The 12,910-nt window shown below is 33.7% G+C and overlaps 2 protein-coding genes and 1 non-coding gene across 3 annotated transcripts; all 3 read right to left on the minus strand.

The window, feature by feature from the left end:
- Window positions 1–1,176: 1,176 nt before the first annotated feature.
- LOC141721432 (uncharacterized) lies at window positions 1,177–6,030 on the minus strand. Its single transcript, XM_074524358.1, has 5 exons — window positions 5,083–6,030; window positions 4,195–4,253; window positions 3,975–4,103; window positions 2,974–3,109; window positions 1,177–1,856 (listed from the first exon to the last, which is right to left on the minus strand). The coding sequence occupies exons 1-5, from the start codon at window positions 5,779–5,781 to the stop codon at window positions 1,503–1,505; spliced, it is 1,377 nt and encodes a 458-aa protein (XP_074380459.1). The 5' UTR covers window positions 5,782–6,030; the 3' UTR covers window positions 1,177–1,502.
- Window positions 3,271–3,371, minus strand: LOC141722953 (U6 spliceosomal RNA). The gene has a single exon (XR_012575951.1). It is a non-coding gene; the product is annotated as a U6 spliceosomal RNA (small nuclear RNA).
- A 1,950-nt stretch (window positions 6,031–7,980) lies between the features above and the next one.
- LOC141719970 (secreted RxLR effector protein 161-like) lies at window positions 7,981–8,388 on the minus strand. Its single transcript, XM_074522328.1, has one exon. The coding sequence runs from the start codon at window positions 8,386–8,388 to the stop codon at window positions 7,981–7,983; it is 408 nt and encodes a 135-aa protein (XP_074378429.1).
- Window positions 8,389–12,910: the final 4,522 nt, after the last annotated feature.

Here is a 12,910-nt window from a genome sequence, read left to right on the forward strand (position 1 = left end):
CATAATGGGGGAATTTATCCAAATTTTTGATAGTTATTGTTCACGTGCTGTCAATTTAATATGAATTGTTAGATCTTTTTACAAATATATGTATACGTATAATTATAATTATTAGCAAATCACATTATAAAAAATATTTGAATAAAAAAATCCGCAACTTAAAGTTGCAAATCAATTTATATATAATATAATATTAAAAAAAAATTGTGCATCGCATGATGAGAGCAGATAGTTGTGTAAAACCGGAGGAAAGTAATTTTTTTATTGAAATATATGATATAGGACATGCATGCCTAAAAAATGAGGCATATATTGAATGTCCCAATATTTTAAGATATATATTATTGGATCATTTATTTGTTCATTATGACTCAAATTTTAGTTTAAGACAACATTACTCTTGGTTAATAACTAAATTTCCAAAGGGCCTTTCATTACATGTTACTAGCTTAAAACTCGTGCGATGTACGAGTTCCGTTAATATTTAGATTTTTTTATTTTTATTTTTATTTTATATGATTTTATTGAAATTCTAATATAAATAATTAAATACGTAAATTAATAACAATATAATTATAATTTGATTGTGTATAATTTTAAGTTAAATCAAATAGTATAGTATAAAATAGTATATGGTTGATGAGATTTGAATCATTAATCTTATTTATAAATAATAATTAAATGTTTAATGTTGGCGGGTTCGAACCTGTAAACTTGGTTAGTGTATTTTATTTCCTGTAAGTTTGGTTGGTTTGGTGTATTTTTTTTAGTATTCGAATCTAACGGTTATGATCATTTGGTTAAGAGATCTGACGGTCGTGATCGAAAGGAATAACCAAAAATAGAGTTAACTACAAATTATAGCTCTGTTGGATTATTATAGTTTAGCATAGATGACTTGCAACAAGCGTAGCTTTATGTTTTTCGACCTAGACGCTTGTTTACGATGCCTTTAGGTGGTTAAGATCAGAAACAGATGCAAATAGAGTTGCGTAAGCCAGGAAATCCCTGTTATTCGGTATCGTATATCTTATGAAACAGAGCAATGAGGAAGATAACTCATAAGGGGAATTGATATTCTTCACTTAATTATGGCCCTACATGGAAGAAAACCAACCCAGGAGATGTTACTAATTTCACTTTCTCAAATCAAATGCTTCCTACGAAGCTGCTGAATGCTACAACGCAATGCCAAAGGAATCTCATACATCACATGTTCACCTATAACATCTTCACAATTTAGATAATTTTGAAAGTCTAATTTACAATCCCCCTCATGGCGATGGACGTTAATGGGAACCCAACCATGACTCTTGACACTCATTAACGCTTACAAGAAAAAGTGAAATCAAATATACAGGTTTAGGCAAACAAGAAAAGGCACGTACATGTACTACAACCCCAAAGAATAGACTCTTGACACATGTAAATTTCGATGCACTCGAGAAGAATATAGAAATTAAAGAAAAATGATGCCTTCGGCGGTCAGATTTGCTGATCCGTCATATACGAGTAAGTGTATCTTGTTTCAGCAGCAGCTTTCCGGATTCATCTCTGTCAAAAAGCATCCCAACCACTTCATTCCAGTTCACTCTTCCTCCGGCAGATTCCGGTTTAGTTTTCTGAGTGTCCTCGGTCACATTTTGAGAAATTTCTGCAGCTTCGTCTCCCGATGAAGATCCATCTTTTTTGTGTATGGTTGGTTCCTCGTCTGTGCTGCCCACGGCATGAGGTATGTTCAAACTAGCTGCTCTCTCCAACGCATCTCTATGTTCTTTTTCAAACGTGCGTAACCTTTGAATTTTCTGTGGCTTTGGGGCAGTAGTTGTGGTCTCAGAGCTGCTCTCACTCATCACCTGTAAGATCACTCAAGTCACTATAACAGTTTTGAATATTATATTTAAAGCTAATAGTCATGAGGTAGCTATGAATATCTGTTCATCTTTTATATAATACTCATCCTCTTTTTATGCAAATACACCACCACAAGTAAAAGAATCTGCAGACTAATTCTGTAACTTATACGACCAAGGAAATCCTGGCTAACTGAGAACATGAATTTAATCAATGTTCTATTTTAGCTCAAACATATATAGTACTTGTCTTGAACACGAAATTTGCAGAGGTAATACTGGATCTCTATCATATGTTAGCGTAGAACGTTAGTCATAACCGATTAGATTTCCCTGTGAGGACCACGACTCTGTCAACTAAGCCTTAAATGACTGGAAAATCATATCCCAGAAGTTTATGCGATGACAAAATCTTTACTCTCTCCATTTGGTAGTACTCCTAACTCTCTAGACTCACATAATTATCTATCCTATATTCAATTCAATTAATCAGCACTAAGCTCTTTAAATCTTTGCTAAAAATCCAATTCTCCATCAGTTTTTATACTTCAGAGTTTTTGCAGTCTAATACAAGCATCCTAGTTATCCTCTACATTTTATCTTCATCGCTCAGGTTACATAAATGAGTTGCAGAACTCAAGGTGCCTAAAAACGACAACACAACAGGACTGGCTAAGTAGAATTTACTAGAATGTTCTTCAGCTACTCGTAACACTTTTTTTGCTAAGCACTTGTAAGTTGTAACATATTTATATTCAACTACTAATTATTGTAATAATTATCATCATAATTCACTCCTGAACCAAAATATCTCTGTTTAACTAAAAACCTCCAGTAACAGAAATAGAACATAATATTTTCCCTTGGCGGAAGACATTGTGCTGACTCATTACCAGAATTTGATACTTGAAAGAAGGGGAGGTGAAAGACTGAAAGAAAATGCGTTTCCATCTCATTGCTACCCGTATATATTGTGTTAAACTTTCGTGGACTTTAGTTTCTATCAATTTACATTATCTACTCATTTATATCTCGAAACATTTATGAGAAGTTACTACAATTACAGGATTTTTATATAGATAGATGACAAGTTAATGCAAAAGAACTGCTTCTGACTTACTTCCAAAGCTTTTGTCGCCTCTCGTTCTATCCAAATAATTCCATGATCTTTCGTCGTATTGCATGACAAAACGATATGCTCAAATCTTCCTTCAACTGGGATTGCAGTTCTTACCTCTGGAGGAAACCTCCCACATCTGTGAAGAATTCAGTGTCAAGTTGAGGTATCAATATTAGTTTCATGCTTATGACCTTCCAGAGAAGTAAAGCATACAGAAGTCAGTCTGATAGCCAGAAAGATGCTAATACGAAGCAGTAAATCTTGTCATTCGTGAGCCTACTTTTTTTAGTAAAATTTTAGAATTTGAACCATTTCTCGATTGGGGCATGTCATCATTGCGCAGGGCCATGCTAATCTTCTCTGTACCATTCCAATTATATTAGATGTCCCGAAGGGAAAGCTACTTTTGTTTCATTCTACCCTAACGGAAGTTCTGCCCTTTCTGGCTCTTTTTTTTAAAAAAAAAATTTGTCCGCATCACTTTGAAGTCTGCACTAAGGTCACTCCGATATAACTTTATCCAAGGTTGAACTTGAATTCGACGTAAAATAAATTATCAATTATATAAAATAAAATAAACCTGACCCATTTATAATATATGAATAAAAAAAACCACATATTTGACAGCATATATTGTAATGGTATCCTAAATCTTGAAGTAAGAAACTACAACCCCATTAAGTGTAAACTGTCAATGTTTGTAGAGTACCTTTTTGGCTTTTTTGGTACCTAGAAGCTAAAGATCATATGAATACTTTATATTGACTAGTTAGAATTTTTAAAGTTTGTATGCCTTCTAAATATGATCTGATAAAATTGTTACTAGTCTATACTCGTACACTACACGGTAAAAGTGTCATACTTAAAGTTTTAGTGAAATAATTGTGCCTTACCCTACAAGGTTAAATAAAGCACTTAACAATAATGATTAAGGTCACCTACAACTTTTCAATGTGAGATTCAACTTTCAATGAAAATAGGGCAATTTCAAGAAAGCTCACCTGCAAAATTTTCTCTCTACAATATGATACATTCGCCCAGGAGCATAGAGCCTTCTAGGATCACTGAGTTTTGTATGTTCAGGTATAAAAGTGTCCCTTAAGCAAATCAGAAATAATAGGCATGGCAAGCTGTCATTGTAATAAACCACTTTTATAAATTTCAAGAGCTAAAATAGTGATATATAAGAGGGTAAAGCAAATATGAAGAAATCAAACTCACCAAAATATTGATCCAAATATATCTTCCAATGGAGTTGGTGTTCGTGGTAAGAAATCATCCTGTGAACAAGAATATACTAAATTGACATATTTCTCGCCAAAGCAAAAATTTAATACAGAGATAAATTTAACAAAGTATAAATAACAAAGTCAGCTATCTAACACTCATACATATCAAGATTTTACAAATATACTATAGACAAAATCATATCTTGCCTAGTGAAACGACAAACCATTTCATAGAACAGAATGATTATTTTAGTCACTCACCCGCGTGATTTCCGAATTGACCGGTTTAGTAAATCAGTCAAGTTTTAAGCAACCCGATTATATCTCAAAAAAAGAAAAAAAGACAACCCCTTATGGCTGGTTCACAAAGGGTCGAGCATAAGCAATACATGACCAAAATTGACGCTCATAGAACTTTATTCTAGTAAACTCAAAATGAAGAAATGGCAAAGCTTTTTCTCCTTTTTTTTGAGATATAAGAAAAATATGAAAAGACACTATCAGGCTAGGCCAGTATAGGCTAGTTGCTTAAATGCAAAATTGGCTTATTAGTCAAAATTAGTTTAATTTTAGTCCCCTTCGTGTTAGCACTGAAAAATAGAAGCGACTTAAAAATTGATTTATTAGTTGAATCTTGAATCATAAGTAGGAAATAGGTACTTATTTCAGTTATCTGTCAGTAATAAATTTTAATAAAAATCGATATTATCCATTTTGAATGTGGCTCCAAATCCATTTTTTGTAATTCTTAATACGTGATAAGTTAAATATCAACTAAAAAAACTCTACAAATTAAATTTTTAAGTTAAGGCAAACAAAATCACACTCGCACCGACAAGTGACAACCACAGCATTTACAATAGAGATCAAAACAAATCACCTGCAATACAACAGAATGTATAACATCTGCATACTTAACAGCCAAATTAAGCGACATACTCCGAGCTGGGGCAAGCGAGTAACACTTAATCTTATTCCTTGGAATCCCCCCAAGATGATCCCTATGATTGACCGCAATAATAGTCATCAATGCAGCTATACCAGAACCTAAAGAATGCCCCACAAAAACCATATCATACTCTTCCCCATTCTCAATCCACAAATTCTTCAGCCTCTCCGATTCTTGATTCAACAACCAAATCGCCGACTTCAACAACCCGAAATGCACATACCCTCCATCAAACATTTGTTTCCCAAGCCGATTATCAAGCAAAACCTTATAATCAGTCTGTTTAGCTAAATTAAGACCCCGTATCGCAAGCACAATTTCTCGATGATCATGATCAACATAAATAAGATAAGGTGGGCATTGGCCTAAAGTATGTTTATAATTAGCTCTCATAATAACACAATCAGGGTTTAAGCCATACTCACTAGCGGGCCGGAGCTTGGGGCTCCGAATATCATCTTCATAGATGGCTAAAATTGTTTTGCAAAAACGTGGCACGGCTGAGAAGTCATCAACTTCAGCTTTAGGCCAAGTGGCACTGTCGTAAGCTCCAACATAAGTGCAGCGTTTCCAGAGCCAACGAACACAACCAACTGCAAAAACACATTCTAGGCCGCCAAACAGTGACATGATAGCATGTGGGGTTGTGTTTGTTTTTGAAATGGAGGTTGTGTTTCAGTGGGGAATATTGTCAAACAGTTGGTGTGCACAGGAGAATATTTAAAACTAGGAGAATACGTATGTGAAGGGATTAGCTGGGGTCTGAACATGGCTGCTTTGCTTGCGTGAGCTGTTTTTAACTTTTAAGATAGATGTAATGGAATCTGTATTTTTTATACTGTATCTGTATTCATTTCTCGATTTCTCTATTTCTCTATGCGTATTTGTTTGGTAGATACTGCTCCTTCCCACCGTCCAAAAGTCAGACTATCCTTTTCATTCACCTATATTAAATATAGGTAAACAAAATTAAAAAAATATGTACTTTTTATTTATTTTTTTATCTTAGATAACCCGCATCCGCTATCTTTATCTTTTGGGTTGTGTACTGGGTGACGAAGACGGTATTATTTTAAACTCATGCTCATGATTATTTTAGAAAAAATGAAAGTAAGTTAAATAGAAAGAACAAATATAATGTTTCAGTCACAAAACTTTTACTATAAATATGTGATATTCTTTTGGTAAAAAGCAAAACAAGCATTTTATGTTTTTTAAACTTAAAAACATATTAATAAAATTAGTTTTACTTTATATTTTTTGAATTAATTAAAAAATGGGTAGAATTTATTGTATTTTATTTCAATTACTTGCTCTCACATATTTTTTCTCTCTCTTAGAGCATCTCCACTCTAATGGGTAAAAAACCTTTAACTAAAAATGTGTCAAAAATATCATAAATTAATATAATAGAGATATTGTAAAAATTAATCCGCTCCAGCTAAAATTTTAGTTAACCTCCCTATATTGAATATATTTGTTGAACATGTATAGATCTGTAGTTAAATTACACATAATCTACTTATCATATCGAAATTATGCATTTTATTTAAAATAATTTAAAATGATAAAAATATACTATTTTTAAAATATAATCAATCATTATATTCAACTCCACCGAAGTGAATCACGTAACAGGTTTAACAAATTTTACATAATCACTATTTTATACAATTTTAGCGAACCACTTCAACCAACACTGTTGGAGATATTGGATTAATAAAAAAAATAGAAATATTATATTGAAACCTCTGGTTTTATTCTTTACCTAACCTTTAGGGTAGGATCTGCGTGTCTAACAATAAAAATAATTTAAATCAGGCTCTGAATATTATAATATTTATTAGTATATTATATACTCCAATGGTTTCATTCATATCATAATGAATTGCTTCGCTTAATTGAGTGGTTGATGGACTTTACGGTTCAAGTCTCTTGCGAGTCTTTGCAACAGCAAAGTCATTATTAAATTCTTCCATTAATATTTAAACTATGATATATTGTTGAAGTTCAAAAATTTGTACATAATTTTAACCTCTTTCTTATTATGGCATACCAAAACCAAAATTCTAATTTTGCTGGAATATACTAGCTTTAATAATATTAGAAAGGGCTACTAGATCTGAGAGGGAAAAAATGATATTCGGAGGGAGATAGCATATATTAGAATGCTTTATAGCCAAGGTGAAAAACAAAAGCAATTAATGCATTATCAAAATTTCTACTCCTAAATTTTAGCCCTACGATTGCATATTTGACCACATGGCAAATCAATTCACAACACTCCCATTTGATTGTCATTGTGGTATGGATCATAAACTGCCTCGTTAAAACCTTGTCAAAGAAAAACCCAGTGAGATAAAAATTTTGACGAAGCAAAAAGAGTACTATCTCCTCTTGGAAAAACTAATCATTCTCTGAATTTTGTTGAAACAAATTCTTGAGTCGACGCATTCCAATGTTCTGTCGTTATTTCTCAAAAATTGAATTCGGTAATGATTTCGTGAATAAATCAGCAAGGTTGTCACATGACCGAATTTGTTGTACATCAATTTTACCATTATTTTGAAGCTCATGAGTGTAGAAGAATTTTGGTGAAATGTGTTTCGTCCTGTCTCCTTTGATATATCATTCCTTGAGTTAATCAATGCATGCAGTGTTATCCTCAAACATAACGGTAAGACTTCTAGTGATGTCTGATAATCCACATGATTCCCGAATATTCTTGATGATACACCGCAACCAAACACATTTTCTACTGGCTTCATTAATCGCAATGAGTTCTGAGTGATTTGTTGAGGTTGTCACTGTAGTTTGCTTCGTAGATTTCTAGAAAATGGTTGTACCGCAATATGTAAACACATATCCAGTTTGTGATTTGCCAAAATGAGGATCTGACAAATATCCAGCATCTGCATATCTAATCAACTGAGATGTTGAGTTTTTCGGGAAGAATAACCCAAAATCAATTGTTCCACGAAGATAACAAAATATATACTTGATCTCATTCCAATGTCTGTCCATCGGAGCAGAGCTAAATCTAGCCAATAAATTCACAGCAAATGCAATATCTGGCCTTGTATTATTTGTAAGGTACATAAGTGCACCAATTGCTCCGAGATATGGGATTTCGGGACCGAGAACTTCTTCATCATCTTCTCGTGGTCGAAATGAATCTTTATCAGACCCTAAAGATCTAACCACCATTGGAGTAGTCAATGGATGAGATTTATCCATGTAAAATCTGTTCAAAACCTATGCAGATTGGTGGAGGAAAATTCCTGATGACAAGTATTCGACTTGTATACCAAGGCAATATTTTGTCCTTCCAAGATCTTTCATTTCAAACTCTATCTTTAGGTATATGACACCTTCATCAACCTCTGTAGTTGTTCCTACAAGGCTTAAATCATCGACACATACAAAAATAATCTCAAAACCAGATTGTGATTTTTTGATAAAAACACATGGAGAAATTTGGTTGTTAATATACTCATTCTTTTGTAAATAACGACTAAGTCTTTTATACCACATACGACCAGACTGTTTCAATCCATATAATGTTCGTTGAAGTTTAATGGAGTATATATGACGAGGTTTCTTGAACTCATCCATTTTTAACCCTTCTGGATTTTTATAAAGATTTCGCTATCAAGTGAACCATATAGGTATGCAATAACGACGTCCATAAGTCGTGTTTCCAAATTTTCTTTAAATGCCATACCTAATATAAAACGAAAGGTAATTTTATCCATCACTGGCGAGTATGTCTCTTGATAATCAATGACAGGCCTTTGAGAAAACCCATGAGTTACAAGTCGGGCTTTATATCTCATAATTTCATTCTTTTCATTTTGTTTTCCTATGAATACCCATTTATTCCCAACAGAGTTCACACCAAATGGTGTTTGTACAGAAGGTCTAAATACTTCTCTTTTACGCAATGAATTTAATTCTGTTTGGATTGCGTCTTTCCATTTTGACCAATCTTTTCTTCGACGACATTCATTTACACTTTGTGGTTCAGGATCACAATTTATGTCGACATCCAATGCCGCAGAATACAAAAATACATCGTCGATTATGGCTTTACTTCGTACTTCGATCCCATAATTTCATATCATGCACATAATTTATTGAAATTTCATGACTGTTTAATCCTGTATCTTCGGGGACTGGAATCTCTTCAGGAGATAATACAACTTCAGGGGTATTTGCTTCTTCTGGAGCATGTGTCACTTTAGGGGCAATTTTCTTTATTTTTCTTTTTCGTGGTGCAACATCTTTTGCACCGACCGGTCTACCACCCTTCAGGCGTGGCTTTGATTCTGTAACCAATTCTTTTGTATTTAATTTTTGATTTGGTATATTTATTCTAGCGGGAGTATTTACTACAGGTATATGGGATTTAGTTATATTTCTAGAATCGTTAAATGCGTCAGGCATTTGGTTTGCAATATTTTGCATATGAATAATTCTTTTAACTTCAAGTTCGCAGTGACCGGTATGTGGATCTAGAAAATATAATCCCGATGCATTCCATGTTATGTTAGGATTAACTTTACTTGAATGTTTTTCTCCCCCTAAGGTAGGAAACATAGACTCGTCAAAATGACAATCTGCATATCTTGCGGTAAACAAGTCTTCGGTTAGAGGTTCCATATATCTACTTATAGATGTGGAGTCAAAACCAACGTAGATACCTATTTTTCTTTGAGCTCCCATATTCGATCTTTGTGGCGGAGCAATCGGTACATATATAGCACTTCTGAAAATTTTGAAGTGAGAAATATTAGGAACTTGACCGAGTACCAGTTGTAGCGGAGAATGTTGGTTGTAGGAAGTTGGTCTAATACTAATAATATTAGCAGCATGAAGTATTGCGTGACCCCAAATAAATGTAGGTAATTTTGCTTTTAACAATAGCGGTCTTGCAATAAGTTGGAGTCTTTTGATAAAGGACTCAGATAACCCATTTTGTTTATGTACATGAGGAATTGGGTGTTCAACTGAGATTCCTACAGACATGCAATAGTCGACAAAAGTTGTAGATGTGAATTCGCCGACATTATCCAAACGAATTGACTTGATGCAATGATCAGGAAATTGAGCTCGTAATTTGATTATTTGGGCAAGTAATTTTGCAAAAGCATCATTACGAGTTGAGAGAAGACAAACATGAGATCATCTAGTCGAGGCATCGATTGATACCATGAAGTACCTAAATGGGCCAGATGATGAGTGTATAGGTCCACATATGTCGCCTTGGATCCTTTCTAGAAAAGTTGGGTTTTCAAGCTGTACTTTAATAGGGGATGGTCGAGTAATCAGTTTTCCTAAAGAACATGCTGAACATGGAAGGTCATTGTTGGAAAGAACTTTAAAATCTTTAAGAGGGTGACCAGAAGAATTCTCTATAATACGACACATCATAGAGACACCAGGATGACCTAATCTTTCATGCCAAAGTGTAAAAGATTTTGGATCTATGAGTTTGGAAGCAATGACATTGTGCAACTCAATAGTTCTAATTTTCATCATATATAATCTTGAGGAAAGTGAGTGAAACTTTTCTAAAATTTTCTTGTTGCTAGGATTAGCGGAAGTAATACGAAGATATTCTCTATTAGCCTCAGAGATAGTTTCGATGTGAAAATTATTGAGTCGGATATCTTTAAAACTAAGAAGATTTCTAGTAGACTTACTAGAATATACAGCATTTGGAATGTGTATGTGGGTACCATTAGGTAGGACGAAACTAGCTTTTTCAAAACCTTCGATTATATTAGATACGCCGGAAATCGTTCCGACTTGAGCTTCAATTTTGGTTATTTGGGTAAAATATTTTCGGTTCTGTAGAATCGTATGAGTTGTACCACAATCAGCAATGCATATATCTTCAGAACCCATTCTGTATATAATTAAGAAACATAATTTATTTCATAAGAACATAACACACTACATAGTTCAAACAAAATAAAGCACACAATACATACTGCTATAGTAATTATATGAAACTAATCTCCAACCTCCCATATGGGAGTTTCGCTAGATTCATTCGGACCATTAATGCTTATTCCTCCAGTTGTGATTCTCGAAAAATCATATATGTTATTGTTGGCGAAATTTGTTTCTACCATTTTCTCTTTTGATTTTTGAGAAGATTGGTATAGCTTAACAAGATTATCTGGGGCATGACAATTACGTGTCCAGTGCCCATCCATGCCGCACCTATAGCAAACATTTTCAGTTTTTCCTCCTTGCGGTGCCTTTCTTTTACTCTGTAATTCAGATTGCCACTTCCGGTGACCAGAGTTGTTATATGGACGAAAATGCCCATGGCTCCGACCTCGTCCACGGTACCGTCATTGGCCCCGTCCACCTCTATACCCTTTTCCACGTACATTCTGCTGGAATGACATGTTATTTACTTCAGGTAATGGGGCAGATCATGTTGGACGGGATTGATGATTCTTAATCACCAATTCATGATTCTGTTAAGCAACAAGGAGAGTTGATAGAAGATGTCCAAACTTAGTAAATTTGTGCTCCCTGTACATCTCTGCTAAGTTGATATTGTTGGGGTGAAAAGTTGATTGTGTCTTATCGATTTTTCTTTTTTCCGTAACTTTCTCACCACACATAATAAGCCTATAACTTATTTTGAACAAAGCAGAGCTATATGCTCGGACACTCTTAAAATCCTGAAGTCTTAAATTAGCTCAATAATTTTCAGCTACAGGTAGATAAACTAATTTCTGGCGATCGAACCTATCCTTTAGATTTTCCTATAAAATAAAGAGATCCTCGACTTCCAAGTACTCATATTTTAAATCCTCATGCATGTTGTGTCAGCGAAAAATTATAGAGGTAAAGTTTTATTCAGTCGTAGATTTATTTTCTGCCTTTATTGTATCGCTTAATTTCTTTGAACCCAAATGCAACTTTACATCTTGTACCCACGATAAATAATTATCTCCAGAAATGTCCAAGGCAACGAACGACAAGCTTGTAATATTTGTCATATTAAATCTGAATTAACACGAAAATTATTAAATTTTAATTCATCAATGTAAATATTACATAAAATCCTAGTTAATCTGGTGCGTAAGCACGTACACAATAATTAATGTATATATCAGTATTATCATTGATAATATAAACAGATCTATATATAAAATGATAAATGGATTTTCACCCGCCATACGGACGTCTGCGTATACAGGTTATCTCCGATCAATAATAAATTAAAGTGGACAATCCTGCATAAGTTAGTTAGGGGCAAAAAAAATTATTATCCGATAGTTTTGAAAATTATAAATTAAGGTTCCCACTATACTTCGATATTACCCAAAATTAAATAGTACTGTAAAATAATAGGCGGTGCTCCAACCATATATATTTAAATTATTAGTAGAGGGTATAACCACGACTACTTCGGTCATATATATATATATATATATATATATATTTAAATTAAAAGTATACCTTCTCAGTTTCGGCAGAACTTCATGCTGATAACGTGTTGTAATATGCTAGCTTTAATAATATTAGAAGGGGCTACTGGATCTGAGAGGGAAAAAATGATATTCGGAGGGAGATAAATAGCATATATTACGATGCTTGGTGTAAGTTTTACATTCACCAATGTCATGTATTTATAGCCAAGGTGAAGAACAAAAGCAATTAATGCATTATCAAAATTTCAACTTCTAAATTTTAGCCCTACTATTACATATTTGATCACATGGCAAATCAA

This window comes from Apium graveolens, chromosome 4 (genome assembly GCF_009905375.1).
Source record: "Apium graveolens cultivar Ventura chromosome 4, ASM990537v1, whole genome shotgun sequence".
Taxonomy (NCBI): Eukaryota; Viridiplantae; Streptophyta; class Magnoliopsida; order Apiales; family Apiaceae; genus Apium; species Apium graveolens.